Below are 16150 nucleotides of genomic sequence, written 5' to 3'. Positions count from 1 at the left end.
TTTAAATGAAACCAGTTTGCTCAGTAAAAACAGTCCAACTTAGTGTGTGTGCTGTTTTTTTTATATACAGGACAGGTATATTGCAAATGTGCCATAGCTGAAAACTGAAAACATCTGCCTGCTACTTTTACAAACAGGGCTGTTGAGCACTATTACATTTAGCCAAACTGTTAAATTGCTGCTGTAAAACTAAAACAAGAGCGCTGAATGACACTCAAAAGCTCAGTAGAAGCAAAGATCCTGCAGATTCAGGTGAGAATTTTCTTGAGTTTTGTCTCTAAAAGTACGGTCCTTTTTTAGTCATTTGATCCATTGATTTAATATACTGTGTATATAAATAAATGTAGTTTTGCAGCTTTAACTTTGCAAATGTTTTACTGATATACTGTTTCAAGAAATTTAAGTGTTACATGAGACTTACTCATCGGTCAATAAATGACAAACATCTTCACATTGTGAGCCATTTCTTCTCTTCTATTGTCATATTAATTAGGTTGCATTATAAAAATCACATTTGTGTGAGAATGTAGGGCAATGTTCAGCCTGTTTACCTCTGCAGCTGCATCACAAAGGCCTGAAAGTAAATATGGAGTTGAAATACAAACCTCTGCTCGGAAAAAGGAGCAACCGCAAGAAATGTTTGGGTTTGGTTATAATACATAAATGGAAAATATGCTCAACTAGAACCATGAACCATTTTGTGAGAGTGATTAAATTATTTCTCTCAGCACATTCTGTCAGCGGTCTCCAGGGGCTCCTGACATTAATATTTCCAGCTTCTCTGCTGAAAACAGATGATGTTCTGCAGCAGTAGACAATAAAGGGATAAACAAAACTCAGTGACATTATAAATCCAGAGTGGGTTTTTTATTGTTTTATCAACTGGCAGGTTCGCCAAAGCACCATAAGAAACAAAGTGAGCGACAATCCGCCTTTATATATTTCCATGGCAGCAAGATGCATTCAGGAACAGTGGTTATAAAGCATGAGTAAACAATACAAAGAAAACATAACACCTTCAAGAAAGGGTTTAAAACATCTTCAAAGAAAAGCACAACTCAGACAGCTGCTTTCACACTTTGCACGCTATGTGCTACACTGGAAGCTGGCTGTAATTCTCAGGGGACAGAGATTGAAATGAATCAAATACAAGCGACGCTGCCTCTGAAGCACACTGAGCGGGAGGGGGAGGGGGAGGGGCAGCGGGACACACACTGCAGCCATGAACAGGGATTACAGATGAACACGCAGATACTCACATACTTCTATCTGAAATGCCAGCACAGTACAGCACAGCGCTGCTGCTGTGTGCTCGTGGATCTGTCTGTGTGTCTGTGCGTGTGTGCGTGTAATCATGCGGTGGGCGGGTATGTGAGTGAGCAAAATCAGCTTTGAGGAGTTGATCTGGAGCAAAGTGGCTCAGGATGCTGGGCAGAGCTGTGATTTTATTCCCTAATGTTCGTGGACAACATTTATAATCAGGGTTTAAGGGAGCACACAGGTTAGGGAGGACGGGCAGATTTTAGACAGACTCTCACAGCGTAACATAATCATCAGAAATCAAACAAAACAGACTTTCAAGCATCTCTCAGCAAAAATGTAATCAAAAGGAAAGGGAAAAGACAACCTGAAATAACCTCATTAGATAGCTGCCAGCTTGATGACAACAAACTCTCCTTTCTGCCTCTTTTTCACCAACACATCTCTAACCTTAAATGATCACACTATGTGGCACACTCGTATGATCATAATGTTCTTCAGTGCTACTTTAGACAGGAAGAGGAGGATAGATTTCACTCATTATACTGGAAGTGCGCAGACACAGTCAATCTGTCCAACAGATTTTCTGTGGGCTAGCAGCGGAGGTTAAAAGTCATAATAAGTCTTGTCAGTAGAAATATGCGGCAGGAACCACATGATGACTACGAAGACGAGGATATTGAGACTTCATCGAGTCATATGACTGCACATCTCGGGTGATTTGAACCTCAGGGATCCTACATAGTGTGGCACAACAACAACAGCGTTTCTGTTACTCTGTGTAACAAACGGGGGGGGGGGGGGGGGATTCTTTTTTTTCACACTTTTTTCATTTCTCAGTCACTTGACAAGAGCAGAGGAACCAATTAATCGCACAAAATAAGAAAGAAAAAATAACACTCATGAGCTTGAAGCTCAGGTGCAGCAAAGACGTTCAATTTTCAGCTGGAAGTAAATCAAGTGAAAGAAGGATACAGAGGGGCTTTGGTCCCGGTCCCATTAACATCCAAATGCTTCAAAAGAGCAGAACAGACTGCTGTAGATTTTTAAACACAGGTGCTTTGCACAAAGACTAACATGACTACAGTCTTGCTTACATTAAGAAAATAAAACTGCAAAAATCCATACAATATTTACACATTTTAGCTCAGTGCATAATGGATGTCTCTTCCATTTCTCCTCGTCAAATCTATACAACGCTGTATAGGAAACTCACTTCAGTGTTAAAGCGTAACAGGCGAGGAATGCTCTTGTTTAGAATCGGTTCTCAATTGGTCTTGGCATCACAAAGTCCTGGGCCAGAGCCTTCCTTATTAAGTAACAGACAGAGACTTTGTTTACATGCAGAGTGTGGCCTGACTGCAGGCAGTCGGAGATCCCTGCTCGTATTAACTTTCTGGAGGCTTAGCTGCTCCCATTAGCATTCATGTGACTGTCAGTGGTAGTGCTAGAGGCTTAAGCATGCAGAGACATTAAGACTTTGTTCATGTTTGTAATCAAAGAAAAGCATGCTGTTTGAGGAAAGATCATCTGGAACAGTATCATCACTTTGTTAAACACAGAATGTTTTTTTTGTATACATGAGAAAATAATCATAACTTATCAATGTTGAATCCAGCACCATTTGAAAACATCCAGACAATTTGGTTTCTTTATTCAGCAACTTTGACTTCTGTGAGGGAGTTTTGCTCGGCCTTTCTACAGAAACGATGCTTTTTAATCTTTGCAGTAACTGTAGCATTCCTCACTTTAAACAAACATAAAGAACCTTCATTACTTTGACCTTGTTAAGAACACGTCTTGCCTTTGCATTGGAAAAAAAAATGGATCACTAAAAAGTCTGACATTGACAGGGTCACTGAGTTGTATGCTCTTTTCAGAGGTTTGGATATAAAAATACATGAGATTATAAAACAGATTTTGTTTTCTGGCTTTGATTGTATTACCGTAGGATAACCATTATGTACCTGTTTCATTTTTGACTTGACATTTTGTCTTGAAGTCATTTCTTTGCCATTTCTTCCATATTATTCTGTGCATCACTCTTCTAGGCCTCGTCACAAACATTAAGATTTCACATAGCCAGCCAACTTATTTTTGAGCGCGCTGCCTCGCCAGCCGCTTCATGAAGCAGCAGGTCACCGTTGCGATGATGAGGATGCCAACAAACAAAGCAGAGGATACTCCGACAACCAGAGGGATGAGGAGGAGGTCAGCAGCTGGGGAAAGAGAAAATCAAAAAGAGAGAAAAGCCATGATGCAAACAACTGTACAAGGGAAATACAGTAGGATGTGATTAAGTTGTATTTTAGGTCATATTTCTGGACGACATGCATTGATATGGATTTTTAATATTTGGGGAACACATATTGATCAAAAGCAAGTTGATGGGCTGACCTTCTAACAAAAAGCAAATGTGTTCTCAACCTAGAGTCCACCAGCATGTAGAGTAGAAAACAGGTCATCGACCCAAAGAGTCAAAAAATAACACCAACAACTAGGATGTTAACAGTGATGGACATACCATCATTTTGCTCTTTGAGAAATATTTTTATTTTAGGAATTTTATGATTTTAACTCTAAAATTTAAATATCCATCTATTGATTGTTTGATAAAAGATAAAATGATCTTTGATAGAAATGCCCTTTCTTAGTCTTACAAAATGTCTGCTGCAGGGGACTGTAAAGTGCACGTTTACATTCGTAAGCTGTAAATAAAGGAGAACTTTGACCTGCAATCAGCTCGAGGGAAGAAGGATGTAGAGGTTAATCAATCAATCTACTTTAAATGTGCATACATCACGCCAGGTTAAGACTCAAGGCTCGAAATTTACACTCGACATTTAGACAGGAAACCCTCAAGCTTGTGACCGAAGGTTGCTTTTTTGTTCAACCTGTCCCGATTTCCAGACTACTGTGATAAATCTGGAGGGAAAGTGAAAGGGCAGCACTTGCCCGACAAACCCTGATAGGTGGACGGTACCGTCTCTGTAGCCAATCTACATTCAAAGGATTTGTCTGTGATATTTTACATTATCCACTATGACTAAAAGGGATTATAAATCCTAACTTACCTCTAGCATAGAGGTAAACAGTCACTGCATTTGACTCTGCCCTGGTCCCTGTGTTGTACCAGCCTCCATGCGGGTCCTGCCCCCAAGCCTCTGCATGACACGCATACATTCCCTGATCCTCCATTGTAGCTGTGTGGACCCTCAGTCTGTAGCTGACAGCAGACAGGCGGTCGATGCTGACCTCGCTTGTGTTGGTGTAGATTTTCGAAACGCCATCGTACATGAGGGCAGCTACCACTCTGGGTTTGTCGTCAACAGGGGGGGCTGGCAGAGTGAGATCAGGAGTCGTGCTCTGCCCTCTCCTGATAAACGGTTCAGGGATCGGCCAGCGCAGCCACTGCACCTGTGCCTGGGCGGGACCCGTAGTTGTCACGGTGGCAGTGCAGATCAGTGTGATGGTGCTGCCTCTTTTCAACAGGGGGCCTCGAGGGAGCTGAGCCACGGCTGAAACTAGCACGTCTGTGGAAGAAAGTGGCAAATTCAAAGATAGAAAATAACAGAGTATACTAAAACAGAACTCTATATATTTCATCTGTTCAATCAGAGTTGATCAATTTACGTTTATTAGGTAATCTGAGTTCAATGAAGTTAACATGCATTTATAATAAGAAGTAAACCAAATCACAGTTTCACTTCTTTCAGTCTTACCTTGAGCAGTTTGATCTATACTGACTTTATATTTCATCTTCCATTTCTCAGAAACAGACAAAGTTTTAGGAATTTACTGTAAACTTAAGAAGGGTTAACTGAAGCTGGATCAGGATTTTAGCCTTAGATTTGATCTATTACTATCTGTGGATGTGGACACCCATTCACCTCACATTCACACACTGATGGCTGCCACCTAAAGTGCCTAACTGCCCTACAGCACTACTCCACTCCATGCATTCACACACACAGCAGCGGAAACAATTAGTTCAGTGTTGAGTGAGTTCAGTGCCCTGGCCCAGGGACACTTCGACATGTGACTACAGAAGCTGGGGATCGAATCCTCGATCCATTGGGCCACAGCCATTTTTCTTATCTTACCCTTTCAGAATGTTTATCCATTTCTTCAAAATTGCATTTGAATAGTTTCCCCTGTCCCATTAATTTAAGCTATCTATGTTGAGACCTAAATGCTAATTTTTCATGAATTCCTTCCTCACCTCCATTTGCCACTTAAACCAAATCCTGTAGCTGTTACCCTTCTTTGAGAATGACAGATATGGATAGAACTCTGTTGGTGTGTTACACCACTCTTGACTTGACTCTCACCTTTGGTCTTGAGGTTGACAGTGACTCCCTCAGACCTCTGGGTGTGTGTTGCAGGTGTAGAGGGACCAGGGTTTCTTCTTCCAGCGTATACGCTCACTACACACCTATACACACCGGAGTCTAGAGGGCGGGCTGAGAACAGCTTCAGAGAGTACTTTCCCTCTGACACTTTCTCCATGGAGCCCCCGCTAGATCGGCTGACGTCGTCCCCCCAACTCACGACACCATCTGGGCTCATCCGGGCCACCTCCACCTGATCAGAAATGAAAAGATGTCAGGACGAGTTAGAATGTAAGCAGGAATTACGTTTTTGAGGGCATCTTAACAAAAAATGTATGAAATGTATAGAATAGCTAACTGTTTTTTCTAAAGTATGCCATAGATTGGTCAATAATGTCCATTATCTGCAAACATTAAGAAGCCATGATAATACGTTTCTTGAAGGAAAATATACTGTTTCAATTCTCACATTTATCAGAATTTGCTTCCAGCACTTGGACAAAACATTTATTGTCCATCTGTAATTTCCGCTGAATAACTATGAAACAATAATGCGACTTGGACAGAAAATATATATTGCCTTAATAATGTCTGTGACTGATCATCTACCTGTGCTTCAAATAAAATCTATTTAAAATCAATCTATCATTATTAAAGGAATTTTATTAGACTGTGAAGGCAAATCAGTCTAATTTTTCCCTTCAAGTTGTTTTAGTGATAACATTTATTAAATACATCTTTCCATAGTTGTAAGATTCCAAACACGCACTGATAATTGCTGTAAAAAAAAGACCTCAGCACAAACCAACAGCAGCATCTCTGCCTTGTCACACAAAAAAACCTGTAAACAACAAAAAACATTCTAGTCCAAGGATGTCTGAAAAATCTGGATCAGTACCTCCACTCCCCCGGCTACAGCTGTGTCGCTGCTTACTGATCCCCTCTTCATCCATTGAACGAGCAGTCCGGAGTTCACATCAGACGGCATCCCCAACACCTCACAAGTCAGGATGAGAGGGGAACCGATCTGCAGGGTCACCTCCCCTCGGGGTGAGGATGTTATACTCAGTGACTCGGCTGGGGAACAGAAGAGGCAGAGAGAGAGAGAGAGAGAGAGAGAGAGAGAGAGAGAGACAGAGAGAGAGACAGCTTAGTGAGTGAGAGTGAAAGCATCGGAAATCCTCTGTGGTGGAAAGACTCAAAGAAGTTCTTAAGTCTGTGACAGTAAAAATCTGAAAAGAAACTAGTAAAATCTGAGTGTAGCTCCTTTACAAAAGGAGAGCAGGGCAGTCATAACATGATGTGACTGCCAGAATGAAATAGATTGAGACTGTATTTGGTTCTGAATAAAAAGAAGAAACTTGTTTTACTTTGTTAAATGAAAGGGTTTCATATAGTCAGTGCTGATAGCCTGGTATAATTAGAAGGTAGATTTGTCCATTGTGAGAGCGAGGCCTCATTTAACCACAAGACTTCTCCAAAACACAGCTCTGCTCAATAATAGACACATTATTGATGTGAACAAAAGGAGACATGTCAGACTATTGTATTAGTCAGACAGCAGGGGACAGAAAATCCTGAACTAAATAGTGCCTGTCAGCATTGTGTGTGAGAAGAAACAATGCATGCATTGAACAGATTTGATTCTTCAACTCCAGCTTCAGTTTTAATGCTGAACAGAAAATGATTTGACCTCCATTTCTTTGAGCTCTCAAACGTACTACTATTGAGAATAACTTATAACTTTGTTCCAGTCCAAGTCAACAAAAGAGAGTTTTTTACTTTGTCCTTGAATTTATGCTAATGGGGTTACACAGATGAAGCTGAAAAATATTCTCCGTCAAAGACAAAAAACAATCTAAAATAAACTGTACAATCCAGAATATAAGTCACACATGTATATAAGATGCAGCTCATTTTTAATAACGAGTATGACAAGTCTGTCTTATACACACAATTTGATGGTAGTATAAGTTAATCTGCCAAATTTCACAATACAAAATGTACACAGTTTGAGTAGGAACTGCTGGGCAGAGCTGTCCTGACAGTAATGGAGACACCAGTCTGACAGAAAGATACTCATCCTCTCTGCAGGATAGATGAGGCCAAGGTGAGAGAAATGATTATTTAAGCCTTTAGATCAACACCATCTCTTCAGAATGTAAAGCGAGCCAAGCAGAAGAGCAGTGAAGCAGTTGTAAAGCTTCTCATGCTGCAAACTACTGAACCTATCAAAGCCAGAGGGATGTTCAACAAGAGGCCCGAGCGCCAAGCCTGTCAGTCAGGCGCTCTGACAGCTGACAGCCTGAACTGATAGTAAAAGCAGAGCTGCAGTTATTCAGAAAACTTGTCAGACATTTTCAGGTAAGTAGAAGATTTTTAAAAAGAAAAACTAAAAAAGGGAAGAACAAAACTGGACCTTGGACCTTTCTTGTTTTATAGACTGAAGATTAATCAGGAAAATAACCAGCAGACCTTCAATAAAGAGAATTTGTGGGGCGCTGGTGGCGCAGTGGCGCAGTGGTTAGTGCGCGCGCCCCATGTATGGAGGCTGTCGTCTCAAGCGGGCGGCCCAGGTTCACATCCCACCTGTGGCTTCTTTCCCGCATGTCATTCCTCACTCTCTCTCCCTGATTTCCGACTCTATCCACTGTCCTATCTCTCCACTAAAAGGCACAAAAAGCCCAAAAATAAATCTTAAAAAATAAAAAAAAAAATAAAGAGAATTTGCTGCAGCCCTAATTCTAAGATGTCCATCCATCCTCCAACAGGTTATGTGTGAGTGACAAGAGCTACACAGTTACCACCCAGCTATCGCTGCAGCTAATCAGAACCCCAAGCACGCTCTCTGTCCAAACAAGCCAACAAACAAGCCAACAAACAAGGCAACAAGCTGCCTATCTGTCCAGTCAGTACAGCGCTCAATATGCCAGCCAGCAAACTAGACATTCAGCTAAGCTCCAAGTAACACAAACACCCAGCCTGAAACCTGGACAAGGTCCAGAGTGCTCAACAGCACTAAACATCCAGGCCGACTGACGCCACAGGGAGAGAGCTAAGAGTCTTTAACTGACAGGGAGAAACCAAACGACTGTCGATTTGTTTTATAGTTTCATTCTGCAACTGGAGAAGTTGCATTTATTTCCTGATATCTTCTAACCTCAGTGTGGCTCACTACTTCACAAAGTGCCTGTTGAAGGATTTTATTACTAACTTCTTTGTAAGGTATGCTTGTGGTAGTACATTGTGACACTGGAAAATGTTATCATAGTTTGGGAAATATTAATAGTTGTTTTTAATCACACTGACCTAGTTGCTGAACAGTCAAGTTGCCAATATCCAGAGTCCTCTGTGCAATCTTCTGCCAAGATCGGTCAGGGTCACGAATCCACTGAGAGGCTTCACAGAAATATGAGCCCGTGTCGTCCGGCTGCACCATCTTCATCTTCATCACGTACACAGCCAGCCCCGCCTCCCCATTCCTCTTCTCCAGCGTGATCTCTCCGTCATCATACCTCTTCTTGTACCCACGCCCAGGAACGATCCCCAGCATCTTGTCGATGGAGATTATCTCTCTAACGTTGCTCACCTCCCCTCCAGCGTCATCGCTCCCGGTGCCCTCTCCTCCGCTCCTCTTCCCAAACGTGACAGACAGGTGGGTGAGCTGCTCCGATTGGATGCCAGCTGAGCATGTCAGTGTTAATTCAGCCCCCTCTGGCACAGGCTGACCAGTGAGCGAGCGAGTGTAGCTGATCTGGAGTGTGTCAGGGATCACTGCAGAGACACAAATAGATATTACATTGAGCGGCTAGAGGAGCCAAACAGGAAGAAAAAACACAGCAAATTTAATTTCTTAGCCCTGTCTGCTGTTTATAGACTTTTCTATGTCTAGAAAACAGAATCTTTTCATGAAACAGGCTCGCTGTGACTGAGTGAAAGCCGTTTGCCAGCCTTTGGCTTTTGGCACCAGCTTTGCCAAAGAAACAGGGATTAACTGCCTGTTATAAAGATAAAACTCTTCAGCAGCAATTTTAACACCACGCAACCTGCCAACATCAACCTCACACTAAAAGGATGCTGAGGGGAGACGTCACTGACGACCTATTGGATGGCAGATTATTAACACAAACTTCAGCGGATGGATTATGTGACGACAAAGAGAAAAAGAAGAGTTCAAACTCCAGATGTTGAACGTAAACAACAGTTTATGAACCCAGTCACACACAAAATATGATTGATGCATGACAAATGTGGCTGATGGAGTAAATCTTTCAGAGCCCTCATGAAGGAACTTGAATGAACTGGTTGCTGGTTTCCATTCTATTAAACTCAATTTTGCATTGAACAAAAAGCCTTAATTTAAGAAATATTAACATTTATTTTACAAAACAGACGTTGAAGGTTGTATATGAACACAGTCAAACACTTAATTACCTTGATAATAAATTATGGAAAAATGAAAAAGATTTCTAAGTTCGCATTAAAGGTGAGTTACTTGTTTTTTTCTTGTTTAATTTATGTTCCCCTTTCTAAACTTGCATACCTATATTATTTAACGGTCCATTTCTTGCTCCTTCATTTCTGACTTCCAGCACATTCCTGTTTTTTACTCCAGTCTTGAAGTTAAACTGAAGGAATGGGATATGAATGTACCTTATATTTTTTTGTAAATCCTGCAGAGTTTGCTGCAAATTCTGGTAAATCAGTCGAAAATATCAATTAAAATATTCTTGAGGTAAAAAAAAAAAAGAAAAGCGTGTAGCTTCTTTGCCGTATAATAAGTTTTATGGCTGCTATTATGGCCAGGACTCTCTTTAAAGTGATTTCTAATCTCAGTGAAGCCTCCGTCTAAATTTAACCTCACCTTTAACAACCACTGAGGCGCTGTAGTTCCCCTGGTACGTTGTGTCTGTGCTGGGTGTGTAGCACTCGTACTTCCCCTGGTCCTCAGCCCGAAGCCTCTGGATCACCAGCCGGACTTTGTCCCCCGAGTCCCTCTCCACCCTCACCTCCCCGTTCTTCACCCGGGGCTGAAACGGGGCGTAAGGGAAGCCTTTGTCCCTGGTGGACACGACTCCCATCTGCCTCCCAGCAGCATCGTCCCTGTATAAGAACCACTCGAACTCCTGCGTGCGCGGTCCCTCGAAGCCCGACACCGAACACGGCAGGGAGACTTGGAACCCTGCGACGCGGTAGAGGGTTCCAGTGGGAAGTGCTACGTCGCGACACACAGCGTAGTGGATCACTGTGGAAGAGAAATGGAGAGACAGAAAGGTTGTTAGGAGAGAACAGAAAACAGTAACTATGTCATCTGTGTGGGTCAAAGTCTTGCTTGAAGCATTTCATTTGTACTCTGATGGACTCTGATCAATATCCTGATCTGATGAGCGACTAACAGACGATCAATACATTAAATAGCTCAGGAGGTAAACACCAGGGCTGGGCTACTTCCTTTGAATACAATTAGACATTTAATTATAGGAATACAATTATCTAAGTGAATGTTATAACTCACTGTTTAATTTGTTGAGTCTTAAGGCACAGTTCACTAAAAATAGAATAAAACTAGTTTGAACTGTCAAAGAAAGCTTAAAGCTCCTGTGAGGAGTTTTAGCTGATTATGAAACAGACTGAAATGAATACGGATTCCTCTTTATGACCTACAAAAGCAAACAACACCAGGAGAAATTAGATTGATTATTTCTGTATTGTTATTTTCAATGCCTGAAACTGCTGCTACAGGGTAGGTGTCAGATGAGGAGATAAAAAGCACACTGAAGATACAGCTTGGATTTTTTTTTTTTTTACATTTTCTACAGCAATGATTCAAGCAGTACACTTCCCTATTAAAAGTGAACAGGATTCGATTATTAGTTTTAAAAAAATAGAAAGCTACTCACACAAGTACAAGACAAAAGAAGCAAAGGGATAAGAGATACCCATTTGTCCACAGGGGGCGCCAAAACCAACCCAAACCGTAACCTCCTCACAGGAGCTTTAATGATTCAAATTTTTTAAAGCAGACTTGATGTCACTCTAATACAGTGAAAGAGGGTTTTTTTAATTATTGTTTAAGATATAAATTATTTTCTCAAACAAGCCATTATTGAGAAATCAGTTTTGTTGGAAAATAGTGACAAATACTGATTTTGACATCCAATAAGCCAAAAGTGACTTCTGTGCTTTTTTTCTCCAGCTAAAAGTCCAAAACCAAAAAGTTTTCATTTGACTGTCACTAAGGAAAAAGACAGGTGGCAGAATATCTTTTTTCAAAAACAAAACAAATCTCAATGATTACTCAAATACAGAAATCATAGCTGACTAACCGACTGTCCATCACTAATCATCTGAGCTTTAAAAAGAACATTTGACAAACTCAACAGTAAAATCTTAACACAAAATGTGTTTCCCGGATAAAGAAATTCATCATTCTGCAGAACCTCTGAACTTGTTTTTTCCTCTGAATTCAAAGTAGTTTAGTAGGCTGTTTGCTTTCAGCGTTTCTCTTTCTTCTCCATCAAACAGTTCACGATGAGTTCTGTGGGTCGTTGTGAGCAGCTGTTATCAAGTTTAGAGAAATATGTTGCTGCTGAGTTTAACAAATGTCGTTTTTCACCGCTAAATGTAGCAAAAAACATGGCTAAACCTGATATTCCCTGAGTGAGAAGACTGAACTTGAGGCTAAAGGGGAAAAATAAAACAACATCTTCCACATCCCCTCAGTGTTCAACAGCCGCTTGGCAACAAAGCAGAGTTTCAGAGTTATATTTATGAGTAAAAACATTCAGTATGATGGCCTCAGGGCCGAGAGCAGCCAGCGTCCAGGTTCAGGCCTCATTGTATTTCACTGAGTCTCATTGTCTGGCTGCATACCCCACTTCCCCTAAAACATCTCCAAAATAGGAGACCACACTGGACTATCTAAAGACTGAAACCTCATGAAGACAGCCCCTTGTTTTTTATTTTGAAAAGCAAACATATGTTAAGGTGGATAATTATCTCTTAAATAAGGAAGCAAGAAAAGTTTTTTTTTTAACTGGCTCTATGGACATGGTCTGTTTACATTTCTTCTGTAATACAAACATACATTTCATTTCCCATCATTTGTTGCAGCAGGAGCTTTATGTGGTCATTCTGACAAACTGATTAGAAAAATAGAAAAAGGGCAATATAGAGGAAAGATAAACGAAATAACAAAAAGAAACCCTTCAATGATAGGTATGAAAAAGAAATGATAGCTAACAAAAAGCTGTGCTACAAACTATGGAAACACAATAAAAAAAATGGATGATCTACCCTTTTCCCCTCACACTAGCTGAGATAAATAAACTCAACAAGAAGCAGCATTCCAAGGACATTCAAAATCAGAAAATAGAAAAAGATATATATAAGTTAGTAAGGGCATTGAACAAGAATCTGATTCACTGTAGTCATATAACGGACAATAAGGCCTTAATGAGGTCAGAATCACCGTGTTAAACAGTGCAGACTTAATGAGATAAAACTATTCAAGATGGAAACCTGAACAGCTCTCACAAAAAAGGTTGACTGATATTAACTGAGCTTTAGTTGTTTAGGAGGTTTAAAAGACAATCTCCTGAATAACGTGTACCAAATTGCAAAATAAGATGTGATCAGTCAAACATAACTGTCCACAAACAAAACCCAAAAAACTGTCAGTCAACACAGTATTTACCGACATGCCCATTTACTGTCACCTTAAACTGACAAACACCTGAACAACTAGAAATACTAGACAGGTGTGTTTTGCCACTCCCCATCTGTGTGTGTGTGTGTGTGTGTGTGTGTGTGTGTGTGTGTGTGTGTGTGTGTGTGTGTGTGTGTGTGTGTGTGTGTGTGTGTGTCAGACCTAAAATCAACAGAAGATTTCTCACAGGCCGAGGCACGGCCCGATGACAACACACCCGTAGATAATGACATGGGAGACTAGTGGGAGGCTTAAGCGGATCAAGTCCTAATTAACATTGGGCTGGGACTGATAGGTCTGGGGGACACGGCGGCTTGTAACAATGCTCGATACTCTCTGGATTACATACTGTGTGATGAAGAGGAGGAGGGAGCCCCCAGTTTCCATAGGGAGCCACGGAGAGATGCGTTTTAGAGCACAGACTGATTGTCTGTGTGGTTGTTATTATTTACACTATATCTTTAATACTATAAAAAGTATTATTCAACATGACACTTCTGGCTGTAGTCGTTAAATCTATTTTATATCAGAAATAAGAGAAAACAGAAGAAGCCCAGACTGCGGTAGAAATACTGACCCCGTTTTTTTGTCATGTGTTTGGTTATCACAATCAGTATTTAGGAGCACAGATGACCCTCTCTGCACTCTTCCACATCAGAATCACAATCAGATTTATTGGCCAGGTATGCTTACACACACACACACACACACACACACACACACACACTTATGTAGAGGTACAACATTAAACATCATAGTCAAGATATTCAAATGCTATTTCATCAATGCTTTGATGGCTTAACAAAACAGCAAGAAACATATAGATTTGCATGAGCCTTGACTTTAAAACATAAATGAACCATCTGCAATACTAAAAACTTGATTATTACTGTGAAATACCAATAAAAAGCCTTATTGATTTGAATATTTTTTTGCTTGGGACTTCCTGGATGACTCCCGGAACCCGTTGTTATTTGCCAAAACACCTGTTTCTCCTGAGTCAAGTCACGTAGCCCACTCTCAGTGAGATATTGTTTGATATATTGGACTGTTTGCGGTGTGATCAAAAGGGAAAATGACCACTGGTATCTAGGTCTACGACTGGAATGTGAAACACTGATAAGAGAGCAACAAAACGACCCACGGGAAAGGAGTAGCGTTAGGAAGCGACAACAATGGCAGCAGAGACGATCTACAAATCTACATGATGCCGATGATGTATAAATTAATACTCTGATTTGGGCGGCTTCTAGAAACAATCACGCAAATGCGTGTCGTGACAGATGGCGGAGCGCTTTCAGTCGCCGTGTGCAGAGGATTCAAAGCAGGTACAAAGTCAACTCACCCCCGTGCACGAACACGAATAATGCTGTTTTCATCGAAGCCATCATGGTCCTCATCTTCCCCCCCAGCGTCCAGATGGATTATGGTGACTCAGATTTCTCTCTCCGTGTTCCTGTGCTCGTTTATCGCCAATCATCCCGCCGCGGAGTCCGACTGTCTGCACAACCAAACCACAGACACGATGCGGTTATTATAAAAGGGGGAAATAGATGACAATGTGGGGAAAAAAAAAAATAAAAATCAGCAAAAGAGAGATTATGGCTGCACAGGAGTTAGCGCTATCATGGGGCACTGAGGCGCACATATGTTTACATTTAAATACCTGCAGATTTAATCACCTTTTTCATGCATCTCCGTCAACACATCAATTCCTCCATAATATCCAGGTTTGGTTTCAGATTAAACCGCCTCCTCGACAGACATGCCGTCCCAGTACAGCCATGGGGCGGTTAGCATCACAGGGGGTTGGGTGTGTGTGTGTGTGTGTGTGTGTGTGTGTGTGTGTGTGTGTGTGTGTGTGTGTGTGTGTGTGTGTGTGTGTGTGTGTGTGTGTGTGTGTGTGTGTGTGTGTGTGGCAATAAAAAGGAGGCGGTGCATGCATGTTAAAGAGGCTCCGAGAAAAGAAATCAAAGAGGCGCCATTGGTCGAGAAAGACACGATGGCATTTTGAACCAATGATAGCAAAGCCGTTCAAACACCATCATCACAAACACCGCTAGAGGGCGCCGCAGTAAAACACATAAGGTCCTGAATACATACATGACCGTCAGAAGTGTAAATGATTAATAAAATGTGGGGTTTTTTTTCAGTGTCTTTGTTGTACTGTGCTATATGTGGCCTTGCTTTAACCATGCAAACACAAACCTCTGCAGACGTCACAGGGACGTGTTGTGTCGGTGGCATTGACTTAAATATTTACACAACTTGATTTTGACAAAACAACTAAAGGTTTTGGATGAGTTACGAACAATTCTTGTGTTTTCCTGCACATATGAGCTTTTCAAGAAAATGCATCTGAAGCGCTAAGAACTTTACTCGACTACAGATGTGGCCCACGACTGATTCCTGCATCATTGCTGCAAATGCTGAAATTAAAAAAAAAAATGTCCACAACAAATTTCAGACTACTCACACGTTTGTCCATTTTATTATTGGAACTTAAAAAAAATAAAAATGAAGTTTGCTTTGTTGTTGTTTTAAAATGCTGGACAAAAACCTTCCTAAACATGCAATCTTGTGTAATGACTTTTAAAAGGACAAATAAAAAGGAACTAGAAATGAGTGGAGGTACTTCCTTTTCGTTAATGGTAGTATTGAGCCAGGCTTTCTTCATGAGATGCGGTCACTCCTGAAACAGACCAGTAGACATGATATAAAATCTAGAGCCAAAGGACATCACTATCCAAAATCTGAATCAAGGTTATTTCTATTGAATAGACGTTAAAGGTACAGTTGTTTCTTGCATTTGTTTTTATTTTCTGTCTCTATAAAAGCTATATTGCAACAA

General features: G+C 41.0%; 1 protein-coding gene across 1 annotated transcript; it reads right to left on the bottom strand.

Annotated features, from left to right (window-relative positions):
- Positions 1–2898: 2898 nt before the first annotated feature.
- Positions 2899–15140, bottom strand: igsf8 (immunoglobulin superfamily, member 8). The gene is made up of 8 exons (XM_061043224.1): positions 14982–15140; positions 14645–14800; positions 10456–10836; positions 8901–9365; positions 6490–6668; positions 5592–5844; positions 4335–4793; positions 2899–3479 (listed from the first exon to the last, which is right to left on the bottom strand). The coding sequence occupies exons 2-8, from the start codon at positions 14697–14699 to the stop codon at positions 3352–3354; spliced, it is 1920 nt and encodes a 639-aa protein (XP_060899207.1). The 5' UTR covers positions 14700–14800; positions 14982–15140; the 3' UTR covers positions 2899–3351.
- Positions 15141–16150: the final 1010 nt, after the last annotated feature.

This window comes from Labrus mixtus, chromosome 7, assembly GCF_963584025.1.
Source record: "Labrus mixtus chromosome 7, fLabMix1.1, whole genome shotgun sequence".
NCBI lineage: Eukaryota > Metazoa > Chordata > Actinopteri > Labriformes > Labridae > Labrus > Labrus mixtus.
The sequence above is the reverse complement of the archived record's forward strand: the minus strand, read 5'-3'. Positions and strand labels throughout refer to the sequence as shown.

Coding starts and splice junctions, on each gene's coding strand:
- igsf8 (XM_061043224.1), bottom strand. CDS start 14,699: ATGAGGACCATGATGGCTTCGATGAAAACAGCATTATTCGTGTTCGTG. Junction 5,845..6,489: donor CTGTAGCCGGGGGAGTGGAG/GTACTGATCCAG, acceptor ATTTCTGATCAG/GTGGAGGTGGCCCGGATGAG. Junction 4,794..5,591: donor TGTCAACCTCAAGACCAAAG/GTGAGAGTCAAG, acceptor TTTCTTCCACAG/ACGTGCTAGTTTCAGCCGTG.